General features: G+C 45.7%; 1 protein-coding gene across 6 annotated transcripts in view; it reads left to right on the top strand.

Annotated features, from left to right (window-relative positions):
• The first annotated feature begins 6,716 nt into the window (after nucleotides 1-6,716).
• The window catches only part of ZC3H4 (zinc finger CCCH-type containing 4), a 48,101-nt gene continuing 32,677 nt past the window's right edge, over nucleotides 6,717-22,140 (top strand). The window contains exons 1-2 of one of the 6 annotated variants that reach the window (XM_023543189.2): nucleotides 6,717-7,502; nucleotides 8,407-8,648. In XM_023543189.2, coding sequence (XP_023398957.1) covers nucleotides 8,488-8,648 — 161 coding nt within the window. In that variant the 5' untranslated portion in view covers nucleotides 6,717-7,502; nucleotides 8,407-8,487. The other 5 variants (XM_064293882.1, XM_064293881.1, XM_064293884.1 and 2 more) reach the window with 5 other exon arrangements.

Here is a 22,140-nt window from a genome sequence, read left to right as displayed (position 1 = left end):
ACAACATGTCAACACTCTTCCCTCCTCACCCTTGGGTTCCCCATTACCAGCTTTCCTGTTCCCTCCTGCTTTCTGTCCTTGACCCAGGCTGGTATAGCCCATTTAGTCTCATTTTGTTTCATAGGTCTGCCTAAACTTTGGCTGAAGTGTGAACCTCAGGAGTGACTTCATTACTAAGCTATAAGTTTACACAGGGACCATACACTCAGGGTTTCTCCAGTCTCTGTCAGACCAGTAAGTCTGGTCTTTGTGTGTGTGTGAGTTAGAATTTTGTTCTATATTTTTTTCCAGCTCTGTCCGGGACCCTTTATTGTGATCCCTGTCAGAACAGTTGGTGGTGGTAGCCAGGCACTATCTAGTTGTGCTGGGCTCAGTCTGGTGGAGGTTGTGGTAGTCGTGGTCTGTCAGCCCTTTGGACTAATCTTTCCCTTGTGTCTTTGGTTTTCTTCCTTCTCCCTTGCTCCAGAGGGGGTGAGACCAGCAGAGCATCTTAGATGGCAGCTCACAAGCTTTTAAGACCCCAGATGCTACTTAGCAAAGTACAATGTAGAACATTTTTTTATAAACTGTGTTATGCCGATTGAGCTAGATTTTCCCCGAGACCGTGAGGACCATATACTTTTTTTTTAAAATTGTGCTTTAAGTGAAAGTTTACAATCCAAGTCAGTTTCTCATACAAAAACTTATACACACATTGTTATGTGACCCTAATTGCTCTCTCTATAATGTGACAGCACATTCCTCCTCTCCAGCCTGTATTTCCTGTGTCCGTTCAACTAGCTCCTGTTCCCTTCTGCCTTCTGATCTCAACTCTGGACAGGAGCTGCCCACTTAGTCTCATGCATCTACTTGAGCCAAGAAGCACACTCTTCACCAGTATCATTTTATGTCTTGTAGTCCAGTCTAACCTTTGTCTGAAGAGTTAGCTTCAGGGATGGTTTTAGCTCTGGGCTAACAGTCTGGGGGCCATGTCTTCTGGGGTCTCCCCAGTCTCGGTCAAACTATCAAGTCTGTTTTTTTTTTTTTTTTTTCACTAGAATTTGAGTTTTGTACTCCACTTTTCTCCTGCTCCATCAGGGACTCTCTGTTGTGTTCCCTGTCAGGGTGGTCATTGGTAACTGGGCACCATCTAGTTCTTCTGGTCTCAAGCTGATGTGGTCTCTGGTTTATGTTGCCATTTCTGTCTCTTGGGCTTATATTTTCCTTATGTCTTTCATGTTCTCCATTCTCCTTTCCTCCAGGTGGGTTGGGACCAACTGATGCATCTTAGATGGCTAGTTGTTAGCTTTTAAGCCCCAGACACCACTCATAAAAACCACACAACTCTTAAACCAGCTACTGTAGAGTCTGTGCCAACTCAGGGTAACCCCATGGGTGTCAGAGTAGAGCTGTGCTCCACAGCATTTTCAATGGCTGCTTTTTCTGAAGAAAGTAGTAGGCCTTTCTTCTGAGGCCCCTCTGGATGGACTCAAACCTCCAACCTTTCAAGTAGCGGTCAAACACGTTAATCGCTTGCACCACCCAGGGATTGCTAATAACACTAAAAAGCAGTATAATAGAGTTATTAATAAGCATCAACTCTGGAATCTGATTGCCTGTTCAAATTCTGGTGCAACCCTCAAAGACATTCTACAAAATAATGGAGCCCTGGTGGCTGAATGGTTAAGAGCTCAGCTGCTAACTAAAAAGTCAGCAGTTTGAATCCACGAGCTGCTCCTTGGAAACCCTATGGCGCAGTTCTACTTTGTCCTATAGGGTCACTATCAGTTGAAATCAACTCGATGGCGACAAGTTTCAATCTTCAAAAAAAGGAGTCCTGGTGGTTAGCACTCGGCTGCTAACCAAAATGTTCGCAATTCAAACCTAGCAGTCACTCTGCAGGAGAAAGACATGGCAGTCTGCTCCCTTAAAGTTATAGCCTAGGAAACCCTATGGGGCCGTTACAGTTTGTCCTACAGGGTCACAATGAATTGGAATCGACTGGATGGAAACCGGTAAAGAAACTTGATAACTAAACCCAATGTGTGATCCTGGACTGGATCCTTTTGCTCTAAGGGACATTATTGGAACAATTGGTAAAAATTGAATAGGGTCTGAGGATTAGGTGGCAGGATCAAATAGGACCAAATAACCTTTTCGTGCAGGAAAGAAATTTAGAATTCAGTAAATGACCTCTCTGTATCAGGTGTCTTTTGGATAAGGTTCTGCAAATAAACACTTCTATCTTGATGTCTCATACTATTAAATTGAGACATATTAAATTGAGACATTCTGTGGAGTATATATGGATAAATAAAGGAGTCAAGTGGTTTTGAAGAGCTAAAACAGACTCTTAGCAATAAATTATTAATTAGTTAATACATCAACTTTGAAAGTAACCCTGAAGAAAACCTATGGCATGTAGTAATTTGTAATTGGTTAGGGAGTGACCCTATCCCTTATCTGTGTGTGTGAAGTAACTCTTGTAAAATTATCACTTTATTTCTTTGTGAAAGTCCTGTAAAAATCAAGCTAATTGCTCTATAAATGATTTTTCCCTGTACTTCTAGACTTGTTGAAGGTCTAAAATCATCTCTCTCCCCACCTCTCTTATACTTTTCTAAATTTTATGAGGGAAAAATAAATGTAATGGCATGTTTTCAAATTTGGGGATATAGGTCTTAAAAAGGCCAAGAATATACACAATTTTAGAAAGAACTGGAAAATTCAGTGTTACGGCTTAATATAACTTAGTATCAATCGTCCCTTCCATTATTTAAAACTATTATTAGGCAAGCTGGTAACAGAGAACCCAAGGTCAAGAAGGGGAGAGTGCTGACATGTTGTGGGGTTGGCAACAAATGTCGCAAAACAATATGTGTATTGTTTAGTGAGAAACTAATTTTCTGTAAACCTTCATCTAAAGCACAGTAAAAAAAAAAAAAAAAGAATCTAATAGTCAAAATACACCCTCTCCTCAAAAAGAAAAAAAAAACCTATCATTAACTTTGTTTATTAAATGATGGTTCATTGTCAACGTCATATTGTAGTATGTATTAGTAGCCCTGGGCCCTGTCCTCGAGGTGCTGGTAACAACCCACTCATCATTGTGCTGACCAAAAAAAGCCTCTGCAAATTTCCAAAATGCAGGGGAGCAATACTGTTAACACCCCAGAGAACCAGTTGACAACAAAAAAAAGACATTCATTAAATTCCCTTAATAATTTCCAAAATGTCCCCTAGGGGGCGATATCTCCCACTTGAGAACAAGTGGTAGACCAATAATTCATCTCCTATCAGGAAATAGCTATTGGGCTCGCAATTAGTGGGCTCCAGCACACCATAACACATCTTTTTGGCCAGTGTTCTTCTCCTTTCATCCCCAGGGTGTCTGAAAGATTGGAGCCACCACTGAAACTTGCTGATGTTTCTTCCACTTTCTGTGGAGTGTCTTCTCTGTGAAATTTACCTCATCCATACTATAAAGCACCCATCCTAAAGCTATCCCAGGAACTAGAAAAAAAAGTCTGTCACCAGGATAATAATAAAAGCAGGAAGAAACAGATACCATGGAAATACTGGTCAGATTTGTGGGCACCAGAGAATGTTCAATCTCAGAAGAATACAGTAGCTTTCCAGTTTATTGACCCAGTGAGAGAGGAATGTTGAAATTTTTTTCCAAAACAAAGAGCAAGTGGCTGAAACTTGCACTCTTTCCCACTAAGAAGAAGTCACAATATTTGGTGGACTTTTTGGGATTTTGGAGGTGATTTGTATCATGGTTGAGAGAGCTGCTTTTCCTCATCAAGGCAGCTGAGGCCTAGTACAAGGGTAGGTTCTCTACCTGGCCCAAGATGTACTGCAAATAGCTCTGCCATTTGGGTCTTATGACCCACAGATTCAAAGGTTCTCAAAGTGTGTGTAGCAAATGTTGTTGTTGTTAGGTGCCATTGAGTCAGTTCTGACTCATAGCGACTGTATGTACAACAGAATGAAACACTGTCTGGTCCTGTGCCATCCTCATAATCATTATGCTTAAGCCAAGATGTCCAAAGTCTGTGAGATGTAGTCTTGCCATCCTTGCTTCTAAGGAGCATTCTGACTGTACTTCCTCCAAGACAGATTTGTTCGTTCTTTTGGCAGCCCATGGTACATTCAATATTTCTTCTCCAAAGCCTCAATTAAAAGGCATTAATTCTTCTTCCATCTTCCTTATTAATTGTCCAGCTTTCACATGCAGAGGAGGTCATTGAAAACACCATGGCTAGGGTCAGGTGCGTTTTAGTCTTCAAGGTGACATCTTTGCTTTTCAACCCTTTAAAGAGGTCTTTAGCAGTAGATTTGCCCAATGCAATGCGTCTTTTGATTTCTTGACTGCTGCTTCCATGGCTGTTGATTGTGGATCCAAGTAAAATGAAGTCCTTGCCAACTTCAATCTTTTCCCCGTTTATCATGATGTTGCTTATCAGTCCAGTTGTGAGTTTTTGTTTTCTTTATATTGAGGTGTAATCCAAACTGAAGGCTGTAGTCTTTAACCTTCATCGGTAAGTGCTTCAAGTCCTCTTCGCTTTCGTCAAGCAAGGTTGTGTCATCTGCATAACGCAGGTTGTTAATGAGTCTCCCTCCAATCCTGATGCCCCATTCTTCTTCATGTAGTCCAGCTTCTCAGATTATTTGCTCAGTGTACAGACTGAATAGGTATGGGGAAAGGATACGACCCTGATGCACACCTTTCTTGACATTAAACCATGCAGTATCCCCTTGTTCTCTTTGAGGACTGCCTCTTGATCTATGTACAGGTTCCTCACAAGCACAATTAAGTTACAATTTAGTGTTCTGGAATCCCCATTCTTTGCAACGGTATCCATAATTTGTTATGATCCACACAGTTGAATGCTTTGGATAGTCAATAAAACACAGACAGACATCTTTCTGGTATTCTTTGCTTTCAGCCAGGATCCGTCTGATATCAGCAATGATATCCCTGGTTTTGAGACCTCTTCTGAATCTGGCTTGAATTTCTGGCAGTTTGCTGTTGATACACTGCTACAGCAGCTTTTGAAAGATCTTCAGCAAAATTTCATTTGCATGTGATATTAATGACATTGTTTGATAACTTCCAGATTCGGTGGAATCACCTTTCTTGGAAATAGGCATAAATATAGATCTCTTCCAGTTGGTTGGCCAGGTAGCTGTCTTCCAAATTTCTTGGCATAGACGAGTGAGCACTTCCAGCACTGCATCCGTTTGTTGAAACATCTCAATTGGTATTCCATCAATTCCTGGAGCCTTGTTTTTCACCAATGTCTTCAGGGCAGCTTGCACTTCTTCCTCCAGTACCATTGGTTCCTCCTCATATGGTACCTCCTGAGATGGTTGAACATCGACCACTTCTTTTTTGGTATAGTGACTCTGTGTATTCCTTCCATCTTCTTTAGATGCTTTTAGGAAGAAGGACCCAGCAGTCTACTTCTGAAAAAATTTAGCCAGTGAAAACCTTATAAATAGAAAATGAGCCCCTCAGGTTGGTTGGCAGGCACTTGAAAGATGACGGGGAAGAGCTGCCTACTCAGAGGTGCCTTGAAAGAAAGGCCTGATGTATAGAATGTAGTTCTACTCTGTAACACATGGGATTACCATGAGTTGGAATCAACTGGAAAACAACTGGTTTTGTTTTGTTTTCCAAAGAAGGATATAAGAAACTAATATGTGTAAACCCCCCCCACCAAAAAAAAAAAAAAAAAACCTCATTGCCTTTGAGTCTATTCCAACTCACAGTGACCCTATAGGACACAGCAGAACTGCCTCACAGGGTTTCCAAGGTGGTCAATTCGAATGGCAGATTTTTGGTTAGCAGCCTGAGCTCTTAACCACTGCTCCACCAGGGCTCTTTTCTCTGTCATATATATATAAAAAAAAAAAAGTTGTCCTTGAGTCGATTCTGACTCGTAGTGACCCTAGAGGCAGAGTAGGACTCCCCCATAGGGTTTCCAAGGAGCCGCTGGTGGATTTCAACTGCTGACCTTTTGGTTAACAGCCGAGCTCTTGATGAGCCACCAGGGCTCCTTTCTCTTTCATATCCAAAAGACCCAAACCCACTGCTGCTGGGTCGATTCTGACTCATAGTTGCCCTTTAGGACAGAGTAGAACTGCCCCATAGTGTTTCCAAGGAGCACCTGGAGGATTTGAACTGCCGACCTTTTGGTTAGCAGCTGTAGCACTTAACCACTAAGCCACCAGGGTTTCTTCTTTCATAGAAGGATCAAAATGCTAGCAGGTCACCTGGCCCCTCTGTCCCCAGGCTCTTGTTACTCTTGCTAACATAGGTTTTTCTCTCAGTTACTGGAATTTTCCTTGTCAAAGGAAATAGTTATTTCCTTTCCTGGAACCTCTCCTCCTCATCGCAGTTTAAACAACTCCTCGGAGTCTTTCCTGACCTCTCAAATACAGGGCCCTCCTACTTTATTCCTTAACTCCTGGTTTCTCTCCTTAGGGGCGTTATCGATTTTTAAACTTCATGAAGATAAGTAATCGTGCCCCCAAGGCCCATCACAGGGACTGGCACTACAGAATGAGTTCTTAGAAGTATTGAACCAAAGAGCCCAGGATGCAAATCAAAGGAACTGAAAAAATTTTTGATGGGGGCAGTGGAAGGCCAGCATTGACTAAAAAAAAAAAAAAAAAAAAAACCTTGCTCCAGGGAGCAGTGGGATGCAGACCTCAAATTCTCATAAAAAGACCAGACTTGATGATCTGAGACTAGGAGGACCCCTGAGGTCATGGTCCCTCGGACCTTCTGTTAGCCCAAGACGGGAACCTTTCCCAAAGCCAACACTTCAGACAGGGACTGGGCTGGACTATAAGAAATGATACTGGTGAGGAGTGAGCTTCTTAGCTCAGGTAGACACGTAAGAGTATAATAGTGGGCAGCTCCTGTCTGGAGGGGAGATGAGAAGGCAGAGGGTGATAGAAGCTGGCTGAATAGAAAGGGAAATACAGGGTGGACAGAAGGAGTGTGCTGTCTCATTAGGGAGAAACAACTGCGTACATACAGCAAGTCTTGAGCCAATTATTTAAACATGAGCTTCAGCCTCTGCATCTATAAAATGGGAACAGCAGCAACTCTTAGGATCATTGTGAGGATCAAACGACTTTATGATTGTACACTCTTTAACTATACAGTCCAGTGCTTCGCCGTTGGCTATTTATTGAAAGCTTTCCACGAGGCACGCCCCATGTTCTCAAACTCGCCCAAATCAGGATCAATCCCCGCCCCTTTGGTGCTGCCCCCACGATGACGTCAGCTCCGGGCGGGTTGGATTCCACCCCTTTCTCCGAAACCTCCGCTTCCTGATGGCAGGCTTCTAGCTCCAGCTTTTGGTTATTTTTTGTGTTCATAGGCCGATCACCTTTCCGTTTTTCCACCTAAAGCGTTCAGCTCTCCTGCCTGCCCTGAAGCTGGCACTTTTCGGTTTTTCCCATTTGCCCTCGGGCGAATTCCTTAAAGTCGTCTACTTTCTTAGGTAATCGCCTCATCAGTTGCGCCACGTTCGGCTCATTTGGATTTATGCCTGTTATTCTCACTCGGGATCTTTTGGCTATTTCCAGCTCCTACCACTCGCCTTCCCAAACTCCCCCTTCGGCTATTTCCGGACCTCCGCAGGTTCGCCTTGCTCCTTATTCCAGATTCACTTCGGCTATTTCTGGCTATCGTGGACTTCGCGTTCCTCCACCCATCGCCCCCCATCAACTTCGGCTCTTTCCGTCTCCTTTCGGCTTTACCGTCTTCGGCTCTTTCCGGTTTCCATCTCCCTCCTCCCTTATCTCCCGCTCAGCTCCCTTCGGCTTTTTCCGTCTCTCCCTCCCGGTTACTCTTTACGCCTCTGCCCGTCTCCTCCACGTGACGAGGCCTCCGCCTCCACCGCCCAGTTCCCCCTCCCACCTCGCCCTTCCTCCCGCCTCAGCCTCTCGGCTCTTCTGGGCCGAACCGCCATTTTGTGTGAATTCCTGACTGCGGCGGGGGCCGGGCAGCCGGGGCACCTGGGGCGGGCAGACAGACAGACTGACAGTCGGCCCGTCTCCGCGGCCCATTCCTTCTCTCTCCATAATCCTTTTTTTCCCCCCTCGCTCGCTTTTCTCACCCTCCCTTTCCCCTCGCTTGCTCCATCGCGCGCGGCTCGCGCTAATTACACCCAACCACCCACCAGTGTCCGAGTCCCCCGGGTCTCCCACTCCCGGGCCCGTAGGGGTGTGTGTGGGGCTCTCGCCCCGATGAGGGCCCCATGCCCGTGAGCGAGTGACCGCAGGGGAGGGCTGCGGAGAAACCAGGCGGCGAGCTGCCCGCCGAGGCATAGGCCGCGCGGCCTACGCAGAGGTCGGCTCAGAGGTGATTCCGAAAGCTAAAAAATATATATCCATTCCCATCAGGAGCCCTCAGAGCTGAAGTGTACCCCTCCCGCCACGCCCAAGCAGTCCTTTTTCGTGCATTAACCCCCCCCAAAAGGAACTATGGAGGCCGCGCCCGGGACCCCCCCGCCGCCGCCATCAGAGTCGCCGTCGCCGCCATCGCCGCCGCCGCCATCAACGCCTTCGCCTCCTCCGTGTTCCCCCGACGCCCGCCCGGCCACCCCGCACCTCCTCCACCACCGCCTCCCGCTCCCTGACGACAGGTCAGGCCCCCGGCCGGGCCGGGGCAGCGTCCCCGGGGGGAGGAAGAGGAGGAGGAGGAGGAAGGGGGGCAGCCGCCATGTTGGGCCGGGCCGCGGAGAAGGAGGAGGAGGAGGAGGAGGAGGAAGGGCGGGGTCGGTGGGTGTCTCTCGCTAGCTTGCTCGCTCGCTCTTTCTCGCTTGCTTTCTCTCCCGGCCTCATGCGTTTCCCCCCCCTCGCGGCGCTCGCCCGCTCTCCCTCGCTCTCGCTCTGTCTTTTTTGGGCGCCATGCTGAGGGGAAGGTGAGGAGGCGCCCCCCGGACCCCCCGCGCCCGCCCTGGGGAGGGGGCGCCCGGGGGGGCCTGCGGAGGCCCATGGGGGTCCTGGCTACCCCTAGCCCCGAGCTGGCAGCCACGGGCCCGCCCGTCCGTCTTCTGGCTTCGGGGAAGGGGATGGGGGAGGGGCTCCCGGACCCTTTTTGGGGGGATGTCGAGCAGCAGCCCCTTAGGGGTTTGGAGTTGGGGGTCTCCCAGTCCCCGGCAGTATCCTTTCTCTTGGGGGAGGTGTGCCCTGCCCTACTTGGAGATGTATCTAAGCTTTCTTAGGCAGAAAGTGGGGGTTCGCTCAGTCTTTTTCACCCTAATGGGGGACCCTTTGGGTTGGGGGGGTTCTTTTTTGCCCTTCTGGTTTTTTTTTTTTTTTTTTTGGCGGGAGGTGTTTCCTAACTATTCCCTAAGGGGCAAAATTGGGGTGGAATTGCCCAGTCCTTTTAATGGAAGTCCCAGCCTCCTTTTTTTTGGGAGGGGGAGATCCTGCCCCATGTTTTTCTTTATGGGAAGAGGTCCCTTTGCTTTTCGTAGGTAGGTGACATCGGGGAGGGTTCCCAGCCTCTTTTGGGAGGGCGAGGTTTGGTTTTCCAGCCTTCGAAGGGAAGGAAAGTTGGTCTCTACCTTCCTCTTGGTGTCCCCCCTTTCGGGGTAAAATGGGGTGCCATTCTTTCCGGGGAAGAAAATTAGGTTTTCTTGTGCACTAGCGGGGGTGAAAGAGAGTGCCTCTTCCCCTTTTATTAATGTGCGAAATGGGCTCCCTACATGCCTTTCCCTGGCAGGCGATAATGGGGCCAGCCCGGCGCGTTTTAGAGCGAGTTTGGGGCCCCGTTTCCCCTGCTCCAGCAAAGGAGTCTCGGGGTGCAGGGTTTGTTCGGCTTTTCCTTGCGAGGCAGGAAGGAAAGGAGTCTGGAGCAGGTTTGGTGATGGAAGGAGGGTTTCAACCGGCAGGAAGGCGAGTCTTGGGGGGGCGGGGGAGAGAATACTCTGGACAGATGGCTGCCCCGTCGCAGCCTGGGCCGGGCAGTAGCTGAAAACCCTCCCCTAGACAGGGGTCCCAACCAAGGCCTCCCAGCCAGGCTCCAGGGCACCTTCTCCCCACTCCCACCTCCCTTTCTCCCTTTCTCCTTCACAGACCATATTTTGCCTTTTAAAAGAAATGCCACCCACATTCAGAGACACAAGTGCAGCAGTTTGGTGAGCTTTTACAAAAAAAAAATTTTTTTTTTTTTGTTTTGTTCTGTTTTGTTCTAATTAAATGTATCGTCTTGGGAATCGCAGCCCATCGCAGCCTGACTCCAGTTCAAGGAAATAAACAGATTAGCAAAGGTCTGTACGCTAAGCCCATGTTGGCTTCCTGGCCCCCTCTCCAGGGGCAGGTGCATTACCCAAAGGTGCTTACATGATTTATTCGACCTCTAAGGAGTTCTCTTATGTCAGAAGTGTATGTCTTACAATGGGTTGGGATGGTAAGTAGTCTCTTTTATTGAGTAATTCAATTATCTCCCTCTTTTTGTCCCTTTCCTGCCTGCCTTCGTCTTAGCCTTTAGACCAGAGTGATGCTTGAGAAAGTGAATTTATATGTTGAAATCAGGATTCTAACCCTGTTGAGCCCTTTTAGACTTGCACATCCTTTCAATGTTTAGTTTTTAATTTGATGTACACAGTTTTCTCCCCCCCCAAAAAGTGCAATACTGTAACATGACAAAAACCTATGAAAAAAGCCCCCTTATGCTTTCAGACCGTTGGCATCTCTCCGTTTTGATCCATTGCTTTGTCTCCAGCCTTCATCTTTGAAGAAAAGTCCATTTGCAGGAGACAAGGTTACCAATTTTGGTTTATGATAAACTTGCATCCGAGTTAATGTTCTCCCCCTTGCACCACCCCTCCCCCCAAGAAAAGATTGGTTCAAGTAGATCCAATTTCCTCATTTTTCTCCACTGTCTCTTACGGTGATGGACGTTTAAATTGAGCAAGTCATTTGTAAAGTACTGTTTAAGCACAAAATCTGTAAACTGTGTCAAGTCTCAGTATCTTTCCCTGCCTGTCTCCACTGCTCCTTTGTTCGAAAGCACATGCCTGACCGTGAAAAGTTGATGTGAATGTGTTACACGCCCAGTCAATGGTGGAGAGGACACTTCCTCCAGCCCCCAGTCCACCCCTACACGTAACAAGGAAAAAACAGCAACAGAAATGACTTGCAGAACCAAACACTGTACTTGTGATGTGTTTTACAAGCATAAGTTTCTCCATTCAAAGCGAAAACATGTTGAAGTTCCATTTTCCCTCTTGCCCACTTTTGGTTACCAGCATACTTGTTGAACTTTTTACCACACAGCCCTGTTCCCCATCCAAAAGTAAGATTCTGTTTCCTTTCCATTCTTAAAAGAAACAAAGTTCATTCTCACATAGATCAGGAAACATCTAAACTGCAGTTGACGCCCTTGTTTTGTTCTTCCTTTTAATATGTTCACAACTTAACTGCCAGGCAACAGTGGTCTTAAGTTTGGAACATCAGTGATGGGGGCAAGACGTGTCCACCCAGCACAGTATTCTGCAAAAAGTGTCTGAAGCACAAACAACACATGAACCAGTGTGCAGGGGCAGCGGAAAGCATTTATTTGAAGTTTCCCTTCCTTTGTGAAATTCCCTCTCCAGGAGCCAAGAGCTGAAACTGGATGCTAACAGGTCAACCTTCCAAGTGTCAAAAGCTACGAAGTTATAGAAGGATGCTTAAAATTTACTTTTCCAGTGAAATGTGAAGGAAATGAGATTTCTTTCGTAAGTGCCACTTCTAGCGTTAAGTTGTAGAATTTAAAAATATTTTCCCCAACATTTTAAAACTCTCAGGCTTAGCAACACAAGGGTTTATTGTTTTCTGTTCTCAAAGGAATCTCATCCTTTGAGTCTAAGAAGCCCCAGTAATTAATGCCAAACTGTATTTTAGTCATCTTTGTTTTTGATATGTCACAGTACTGCTTTTTTTTTTTCCCCAAACTGATGTACCAGTATTAGTTAAAATTGAAATTAATGGATGTTGCAAAAAAGGAAAAGGGTGTCATTCAGAATCCCTGGTTTAACAGCAAATCCTAATACACTTGTAAACTTTTAAATTTGTATTTTCTCTGGGTGAAAGGTTTGGTCTGAAATCAAATCCAAAAAATCTCACAGTAGCAACCACATCAGTTGTGACTATTCTGGTCATCACAACCTTTTATTTTTAATTCCCCCCACCCCTAATTTGCTCTTCAGAACAGGGAAAATGATTCCCGAAAAAGGCTTTCTAATTCAGTCTGTCCTGTCTCTCAGATAGGGCTTCCATTGCACTGAAGGCTTAAAATTTGACTCTTTAGTAGAAGTTGAGATTTTTTTTTAATTTATAAAAAAAAAAACCTCTTAGCTAAGAAAGCCATTACTGTGGCTTTTCCTCAGCCAGAAAGCCTGATCCCAAGGGGAAACTGTTTTGCACCTGTAGAAATGGAGGCTTTCCCAGCTGTTTACTTCGTTAAAGATGAACAATTGATTCTGAACTTGTATGTTTCCATATGTCGATGTAGACAGTCCCATATGGGTCCGGGTTAGTAATTTATTAGTTAATAACGCCTCCATCTCTGCTCCTTGCTCTTAAGATAGGTCTCTAATCGTACCTTAACGCGTTCACTTACGTTATGTTCTTTCGGTTGTCAAGTCCTTAGGAACACTTTGCCGTATAGACCGGATCCAATTACAGTAAATACCTCTATGGCTAAAATTGCTAATGAAACAGTTCCCAAGGCATTGTGAATGGGTAGTTCTAGGTCAAACCATTTTCCGGAGAACCGAATTTTGGATCTAGGTTTTGGTTAATGCTGTAGCAACTGCGTGTGACCCACGTTAGGAGGCTGAATGACAGAGCAAAATAGTTCAGAGTAAGTAGTAAGTGAAAAAGCTGAGTTTCAAGGTGCTCACCTGTACCTTGGCAACACAACTACTGGTATAATGTAAGAGAAAGGATGGTTCTGGAGGTTTCTGGCAGTTATTTAATTATCTGGTTTGAGGACCTATAGGAGTGGTCTCCTGTCAGACGAAATGGCTTGAGACCAGTTTCATAGTTAACATCTAGTAAGAATGAGGTGAGGCAGTCTGTTAAGTTGATCTGGGTGGCATATAAAGTCAATTTGGATGTTAAATTAAAATAAGATTTCTAGGGGATGGATTTGGCTTTCCAAATTTATTGGCCTAGTCTCTGCTGCAGATCTCTCGTTTGTGGTAGTTAGCATAGATGTGGTCTTGAAGATATTGATAGTTGGCTGAGGTTTTCTGAATTGATATAGAAATGACATGAGGTTAGGAGGGCAGTTTTTAAATAGATCTCTGGCACATCACCCGTGGGGTGACTTAATTCAGTTGATGACAGAAATGAAGTCATGCGGCGTCTTGGTTGGTGTGGACTTAGTTGTATCTTGTTATGGGAATAATTTTTTAGCAGAACACAGGATATTTGCCCAGAGCAGTTTGCTCCTCCTGGCTAAAATTGTTCTGCATAGAGGCTTGTTCTTGTGCCTATTTTTTGTTATTTTGCATCCATGCGAATTAGTGACTCAGCTCCCTATTTGTAAGGCAAGTGGCGACATCTCCTATTTGGACATCGGAGGTGGTAACAGGATATGAAGGACGGTGCGTGGGCTGTGGAGTCAGATAAGACTGTGTTCAGACTCGGCCCCTCCCCGGCAGTGTGCAGTGGGCACTGCGGATAAGGCCCACTTGTCAGGGTCACTACGGTCAGACGGGTACGTGCCGAACACCCACACAATGCCTGGCATTCAGTGGATCTTGTTTTTTGTATCTTCCTCGTTTCCCTATCAGAAAAATTCTAAATAGAACTTTTTTAACAGCCTGGTGTATAAACAAAAAGTAAGAAAAACATGTATGGTTTTTGAAGGAAGTCAGCTTTTAGGGTTCTGGTGAGTTAATTGCCAGGAGCTGATTGGGGTTGAAACTGAGTGGATACCATCTTGCCCCATGTCTTTGTTTGTTCAGTGTCCCTGTTATAGGTGTCAAAACAGTCATACTGTCTTGAGTTCATGCTGGCTGTACCTGCCTGCGCTCACCCTTTGCAGTTAGAATCTGAGTCGGTGTTACACCCTTCTTAGGCTTCCTGAGAACTGGGAGACGAGGGTTCTAGGACCTCGTGCCCCTGCCAAGCAGTCATGGCACCTTAGGGGAGTCCTTTGCTCTCTTCCTGGTGGTGCAGTGGTTAAACGTTCGGCTGCTAACTGAAAGGCTGGAAGTTTGAACCTACCAGCTGCTAGGTAGGAGAAAAACATGGCAGTCTGCTTCCGTAATGATTACAGCCTAGGAAACTGTATGGGGCAGTTTCACTCTGTCCTATAGGGTCGCTGGGAGTCAGAATTGACTAGCTGGCAGTGGGTTTGGTGGGGTTTTTTTTTTGTGCTCTCCAAAGTCTCAGAGAAATGAGCAAGATCTGCCCCAGCTCCGAGATTCTACCCACTTTTGTAATTTGGCTGAGTCAGTTAAGGTGTTATTTATTCAGCAGGCAGGCTTGTCTCATGCTTTGCTGGGAGCAGAAAAATTCAGAATGTTCAAGGAACCCTTCTCCTTTGAGCACTTTATTGAGAGTTGGCAAAGGTTGGTACTGCCTTAACCAGGCCTCATGTTTCCTTCCCTGTGTCTGACCTACCTTCTGGAGCTCCTGGCCATGATAAGAGGTTGCTGCTGCTGCTGCAGCTTACTGATACCCCAAAATTAAACCCACTGCCCTCAAGGCGATTCCAACTCACAACAACCCTATAGGAGAGTGGAACTGCCCCGCAGGGTTTCTAAGGGTGTAATCTTTACGGCAGCAGACTGCCACATCTTTCTCCCGTGGAGCGGCTGGTAGGTTTGAACCGCTGGCCTTTTGGTCGGCAGCTGAGTGCTTAACTACTGTGCCACCAGGGCTCCTCAGCTAACTGATACCCAGTTGTAAAGTAGATGCCTTAAAATTAATTGTAAGGTTAGGCTGAGTGGCTAGATGACAGGCAGACCCATTGGGAGAGTGAGCACTTGGTTCCCTTGCCCCCAGTTGTCTGTCTCCGGTGGTCCTAGAAACAAACACCAGAGCCATAAAGCTTAATACAGCATAGATGTGGCCCTGTTCCCTCCTCCACACCAGCCTTTGCCTTCTTGTGATTGAGAGAGGGTGGGGAGTGGTAGATGGGGTGTAGACATGGGATTCAGGCAGACTGGACGTGACTCCTAAATTCTTCTAATCCTGAGTCAGTTTCCTTGTTTTCCCGAAGGTGTGACTGTGGCTCTTGTGTAATGTTGGCGTGAGGTTCAAAGATTACTTGCCAGGGGCTGCTCTGAATGCTTCACGTGCATAATCTCCTTTAACCCTCACCCCAGGCCTACACTGAGAAACTGAAGCAGGCAGGTGAAGGCACTGGTCCAAGGTCGCAGCGCCAGTGGGTGGTGGAATCAGAGTCGGAACCTGGCTATCTGTACCCAGACCCATTAACGCTGTCCCTGGTCTGGTAAGACAGTGTTCAAACTACAGGTTGCAGCCATTCGCAGGATATGAAGTTCATTTATTGAGTCCCCTCCCTCGTTTAAAATCAGAAATGGAAGAGGCTGGAGAAAGCAGAGTGAGGTAAAGGTTGAATGTGGCTTTGCACAACTTTTGTGTGGTAGAAATGTAAAGGAGGCGATGTGGGTCAAAGTCAAAAAAGTTTGAAAGCCACTGCATCTAGTACCGTAATAACCAGTGGACTTGGTGACCCCATGTGTGTGTCAGAGTAGAAGCGTGCTCGGTAGGGCTTTCAGTGGCTGATTTTTTAGAGGTAGATCACCAGGCCTTTCTTCCAGGTGCCTCTGGGTAGACTTGAACCGCAACCCTTTTGTTTATAGCTGAGCCTGTTAACCATTTGCACCACCCAGAGACACCACATCTAGTACAGGGGTCAGCATACTGTCGCCCTTGGGCCAAATCCAGCTCACCCTGTCTGCTTTTGTTAACAAAGTTTTATTGGAACCTGGCCACTGCTCATTGTTATCTATTGCCTGTGGCTGCTTTTGCAGTAAAAAACAAAAAAAAAAATTTGCAGTACAAGAGTAGAATTGAGCAGGTAGGACAAAGACCATAGGCCTGCAAAGCCTATGCTATTTATTTATTGGCTGTTCATGGAAACAATTGCTGGCCCCTGTGCTAGTGTGGTGTGTGCAGCGGCTGGTGGCGGTGGTGGAGGGGAGTGAGTGAGAATGCAGGCGTTAGCTTTAAAGTTGGCCCCAGAGGGGGTGTGCCACCCCGGTCAGTACCCCGAGTGGCTCCGTCATCCCTGCAGTTCAGTTCCTTCTAGTGAATGTAGAAGCCCAGACCTGGCTTTTTAATTAAAAAAAAAAATTTTTTTAACATTTATTTTTCCAAATAAAATGGGTTTGTTTTGTGGAGTCATTTTACTTAATTAGGTCATACGGTATTCCTTGTATTGCCACTAATAAATGAGCTTACGTTTTCATGGGTGTGTTTAATTCTGAGCCAGTTTCTAGTATGGGAATACTGTACCATACCTTGGAACGCCAAGCTGTAGCACGGCTCCTGATAGAATACAACTCTGTAGAAGGACAATCTTTCTGGCAAGCGCCCAAGGATAGTTAATTGCTCAAGTTTTAAAAGGACTCACGTCTTAAGATTATTTCACCACAACCCAAAGGCAGGTCCATATGTTTGACTCCACAGATAAGGCTATAGTGTGGCTGCAGTGTATTCTTAGTGAATGAATCTAGTTCCTAAAGGAAAGCTAGCGTTTTATGTTTTTTAGGATTCCTTTAAACCTGAATGAAGAAGACTTTCATGAATTCTTTTGTAGCACAATTGGATTCATTGCCACTCAGTTACGGCATTGGTTTCAGTAGTATTGAAAACAAAAAAGCAACTTAAATATCCTGAAGTGAAAGGTTACCTGTAATTGTAGTCCACTGGTTTTTCATATTCTAACATCATCTATTCTTCACGCGCATTCTAAATGTTTTATGTACGTAGAGTAAAATCAGTGATAGGATTTACTCTGCATTTTTAAAATTTTTATTGTGGTGAAATGTATAACGAAATTGCCCATTTTGACTATTTTTATGGGTACCATTCTGTGACATTAATTAGGTTTATCATGTTGTGCGATCACCTATCTGTTCCAAAATTCTTTACCACTCTTAACAGAAATTCAGTGCCCCTTAACACTCTGCATTTTGAGTTAACCTTTTAAACGTTAATTTTGAGTGGAGTCTAAGTTATATATGCAGAATTTGGAGTCAATACCACAAGCAGGTGAGCTGAGCAGAAGGCCCTCAAGCCCTACCATTCTTTCCTGTCCCCACCATGGCAACTACTTCTCAGCTTTTCATAGGGTCGGGCTTTTGAACCCCTAAATCAAAGGGATTTTCATTCATTAGAAGTAACTGGAGACTTCTGGAGGCCCAGTGCGGAAGTGGCTCGCAGCTGGCACATCCCTGCCATGGCTGACCCAAGGGAGCTGGGCCCAGCACGAGTGTCACTTGGCTGGATGTCTTTTGCAGGTGGCTTGGATTATTGCCCTTCTCATTTTCCTAGCAGACACCAGGGCTTAAGTTTCCTTAGGGCCCCAGGCCCTGCCACCACACTGGGAACCATAGCAGTGGTGTTACCTGCAGCCTCTCAGTAATGTAGAGGGTGATAGGCTGCCTCTCTGGGGGGGCCCAACCAGCGCCGCTTTCCTGTGCTCCGTAGGTGCGCCATGCACCTAGGGGCTCCTATCAGCCCTTTTCTGGTCTATCAGGAAGCCTTTGAAAAACACTGGCTGACTAAAGACAACACCTCATCAGATATTTAAGTGATCCAGGTGGTTGAAGGGGGCTCCTGGCTAGTTTTCTATCGTCTATGATGATGAAATTGAAAAAAGGTTGTGGGTAGTGGAGCTTGATGCCTTGTTCATTCAGAATGTGTCCTGAGCACCCACCTGTCTGTCCCTGGGGCTGTGCTGGGTTCTTGGACATCCAGGGTAACTGAGAACCTCTTTCTGACCTGCTCTCAAGGAGGCCACAGTGGACCCGAAGTTGGCAGATAGTTGTATATCCAAAAAACAATCTAGAGTCATTGCCATCAAGTTGAATCTGACTCTGGCAACCCCGTTTGTTACAGAGTAGAACTGCTCCGTAGGGCTTTCTTGGCTGGAATCTTTATAGAAGCAGATCACCAGGCCTTTTTTTTGTAGAGCCACTGAGTGCGTTGGAACCACCAACCGTTAGGTTAGTAGTTGAGTGCAAATAGTTTGTACCACCCATGGGCCTATAGTTGTATATGTCGTTGTTAGGTGCCGTTGAGTCGGTTCCAATTCACAATGACCACATGTGACAGGGTAGAACTGCCCCATAGGGTTTTCTAGGCTGTAATCTTTGTGGGACCAGATTGCCACATCATTTCTCCTGAAGAGCGGCTGGGTAGGTCTGAACTGCCAACCTTTTGGTTAGCAGCTGAACACTTAACCATTGTGCCATCAGGGCTCCTTGTAGTTATATGCAGATAATTGCAGTTCTTTGTAAGAAATTGTCTTGTGGTGAACGAACAAATAGTCTCAGTATCCCTAGATCCAGGCCTCTTTTATTAGAGGAAAATATTAATACCTTGTTTTTGGCGAATGTAAGTTGACTGGAACCTAATTGATTCCTCTGGAAAATTATAATTACCAACAAGGAAACATCTTAGGTTGCCAGTTAAATGATTAGACCTTTCTGTTCTGGGCTAATAGAAATCAACTCTACTTGGATGAAAACCAGTGGTTTCCTAGCTGTAAGCCATCCAAAGCATGGTTGGCATGAGACAAAGGGGTTAACAAACTTGTTGCTGAGAAGCGAATTTCTGAGGTTCATCTGCCAGGAGGAACTTGGATCAGAGTGCGTCGGGAGGTCTAAAATGGCAGCGAAAGATTCATCAGGTGTACGCAAGAGATACCTTTAGTTAAGCATATGAGCTGTTTTCCTGAACTAGTGGGAGTGGAAGAGTGCCGCTTAGGCAAAGCAAGTGACAGGGTGGATGCAGCAGTGCGGTTCCTTGGCAGACTGGCTTTTCTTGGTGACCCTAAATTCCAGATTCTGAAGAAATGAGAATGTTTTACCTAAGAGGTTTGTGTCCTCGGACTAATGCCATTATGGATGCTGCGCATTTGGAGATGAAGCATTCCTTCTTTTCTTGGGGGACTTTGGGCTTTTCACCTCATGGGTTTGCATTCCATCTTGGGAGACGTTCTATTTTGTATTTTTCACTAGGATTCCTGTCTGCATGCCTCTTATTCCCTAACTATCCAAATGTCTTCTGTCAATTTTATTAATGCCACAATTCCTTTCGTTCAGATATTGGGAGAATAGTTTTGGCCTTGTGTCTTTGCATTGAGATGATTGTACTTCTTAAGCATTTCTTCTGTGCCAGGTCGTTGCTAAGCACTTGATTTGTGTGGTCTTATGGAATTCTCCCCATAGCCTGTTGGGGAGATGCCACCATTGCTTTTGCTTTGCAGTTGAGGAAATGGCACAAAGCACATAAGGGACTTGCCAAGTGTTCCTTACCTCATTAGACTTTTCTTGGAATACTGTTTCATGTAATGTTTTATGTACGTATGTCTTATTTTTCTAACTCAGTTAAAATTTCAGGGTGGGAGTCGTTTTGTCAGTTGATATGTTGAGTAAAATATTCTTCTCCAGATAATTTCTACTTAAGCGTAGAGGCTGAGATCTGGGTCTTGGGGTCAGAAAGTCCTGGACTCAGGTTCCAGTTCTGCTTCTTCCTGTTATTCAATGGAGAAATTTGTTCCCATCTCTGAGCCTCATTTTGCTTGTCTATAAAATGGGAAGGCTAATGAATTACTTCCGCATAGGTTTGTTGTTGTTACTGCTGCCTTTGAGTTGGTTCCAACTCATGGCGACCCTGTGTACAACAGATTAAAATGTCGCCCAGCCCTGTGCCAGTTTCCCGATGATTGGTATGCTTGAGTCTGTTGTTGTAGCTGTTGTGTATTTTGAGTGCCTTTCAACCTAGGCAGCTCATCTTCCAGTGCAGTAGGACAGTATTCTGTTGTGATCCATAGGGTTTTTTGGCTAATTAATGGAAATAGATTGCCAAGCCTTTCTCCATAGTCTTAGTCTGGAAGTGCCACTGAATCCTCTCCACTATGGGTGACCCTGCCGGTATTTGAAATTTCTGGGAAATGATGGTCTCAAGGACCTCAACAGCCTTTCCCCGTGTTGCTGAGGTTGTCCCAAGCACATGGGGCATCTTTTTCTTTTTTAACTTTATCATGGAAAGTTTCTGACATACACAGGAGAGGAGAAAATAGTATCATGAACTGCGTATAGCCATCATCCAGTTGCAGCAGTTAATGTACGTTCTGCCAGGTTTTGGTTCATCTCACTCCCTCCATCTCCACTGTGTATTTGAAAGCTGCTCCCAGATCTCATTTCATTTTACCCATAAATACTTCAGTCTGGATCTCTTAAGGATGTTTTTTTAACATAGCCGCAAAACCATCATCACTCCCACCAAAATGAACAGTTAACTACTTAACATCTCAGATACCCGGTCGGGGTTCAGGTTTCTCCCATCTTCCCCACGTTGACTGTTAACAGTAGACAGGTTTGTTTGAATCCATATCCCAGCACCCTGCAGGCCATCTTGATCCCGTGGAAGTGAGGGGTTCCTTCAGGATGCTGGCGGTTGGATTCCTCTTCTCTCTGTGGTTGGCTTTTGTTTGCTTTTGTTGCCATGGAGATGGTGCAGTCACAGGGGGGGTTATGACCACCCCTGAGAATGCTGAGGGGAAGGGATACACAGAGCCATTTGCTCTTGATTTCTGGTCGATGAACCTAGGTTGTAAGGACACTGAAAAACATATGCAAGACCCAGAGGTTTATTTCAAGAATTTCCTGGCTCTGAAAATCCCTCAGTGAGGTTTCCCCCCATCCTGAGGCTGCTTCACCATAAACCGAGAGAAGGTCATGGGGCCTTCTTCAGGCATGAGCCCTGAGCTGATTTTCTAAAGGAAAGGCTCCGTGCTTTGCTCCTAGTAAACGACCGTCCCACAGGGTCGCATTTGGGGATTCTGGACTTCTGCATCTAGGCCGGTTGTTAAACATTTGAAGAGGCGGAGTCTCGTAATTTTTGTAATTTTGTCCCTACTTAATGGGTCATTCTAAGCCTACCCAAAGGCAATTCGTTGAGAGTTTGGGCAGTTAATGATCATAACCTTGACCTTCACATTAACCTTAGCCGCCTCTTGTCAAGGGCTCTCATGATCTTCAGGTAACAACCACTGCTCCCATGAGTTTCAATCTTTTTGTTGTGTTTTACGTTTTTTTTTTTTTTTAAATGAGGTAGATCCATAAACCTGGGCCCCTTTCAACACCCATCCCAGTCTCTTAACTTTCTAGTTTCCACGTGGCCAAACTTCATTTTTCTAAGGGGCCTTTGTCCCATCTTCCCGCAGGCCAGCTTTCCCTGTGCCTTCTGGCACCACCCCATGAGAACTGAAGAAGGGGAAGTATCGATTTGTCAGTTTTGTTAGCAGGATTTGTTGGGAGAGGACTGTGCAGGCACGGTAGGGCTGAGTGAGGTAGAAAGGTCTTGGCCAACAGTCAACAGTGCCACCTTAGAGGGGTTGACTGTACCTTCCCCATAGAGAAGATGCTTTCTTTCCATTGAGCACCCCAGCCTGGTTAGGGTTCTCCATGTAAGAGGCATGCTGGAGCTGGGTGGTTCTTAAAACTAATAGCTGCTATTTATTGGGCCCTTACTTTGTGCCCCGGTGGTACAACGGTTATGCACTTGGCTGCTGCCTGAAAAGTTGGCAGTTTGAACCCACCCAGCAGCTCCATAGGAGAAAAGGCCTGGTGATCTGCTCCCATAAAGATTATAGCCTAGAAAACCCTATGGGGCAATTCTCTGTCAGGCGGGGTCACTGTGAGTCAGAATTGACTTGGTGGTACCCAACAACAACAACAACTTTGTGCCTGGCCCCCATGTCAAGGGCTTTATCTGTATTGCCTCTTAATCCTCACAACCCGTTGAGGTAGGTACTACTGTTCTCTTATCCTGCAGCTGAGAAAAACAAGACTCAGGTTCAGTACCAAGAGCATGCCCTGCTCTTGCTACAGGGAAGAGGCAGAGCCACTTGGGTTATGTTGGTATGCA

This window comes from Loxodonta africana, chromosome 11, assembly GCF_030014295.1.
Source record: "Loxodonta africana isolate mLoxAfr1 chromosome 11, mLoxAfr1.hap2, whole genome shotgun sequence".
Classification (NCBI taxonomy): domain Eukaryota; kingdom Metazoa; phylum Chordata; class Mammalia; order Proboscidea; family Elephantidae; genus Loxodonta; species Loxodonta africana.
This window is presented reverse-complemented; position numbering and strand designations above follow the sequence as displayed.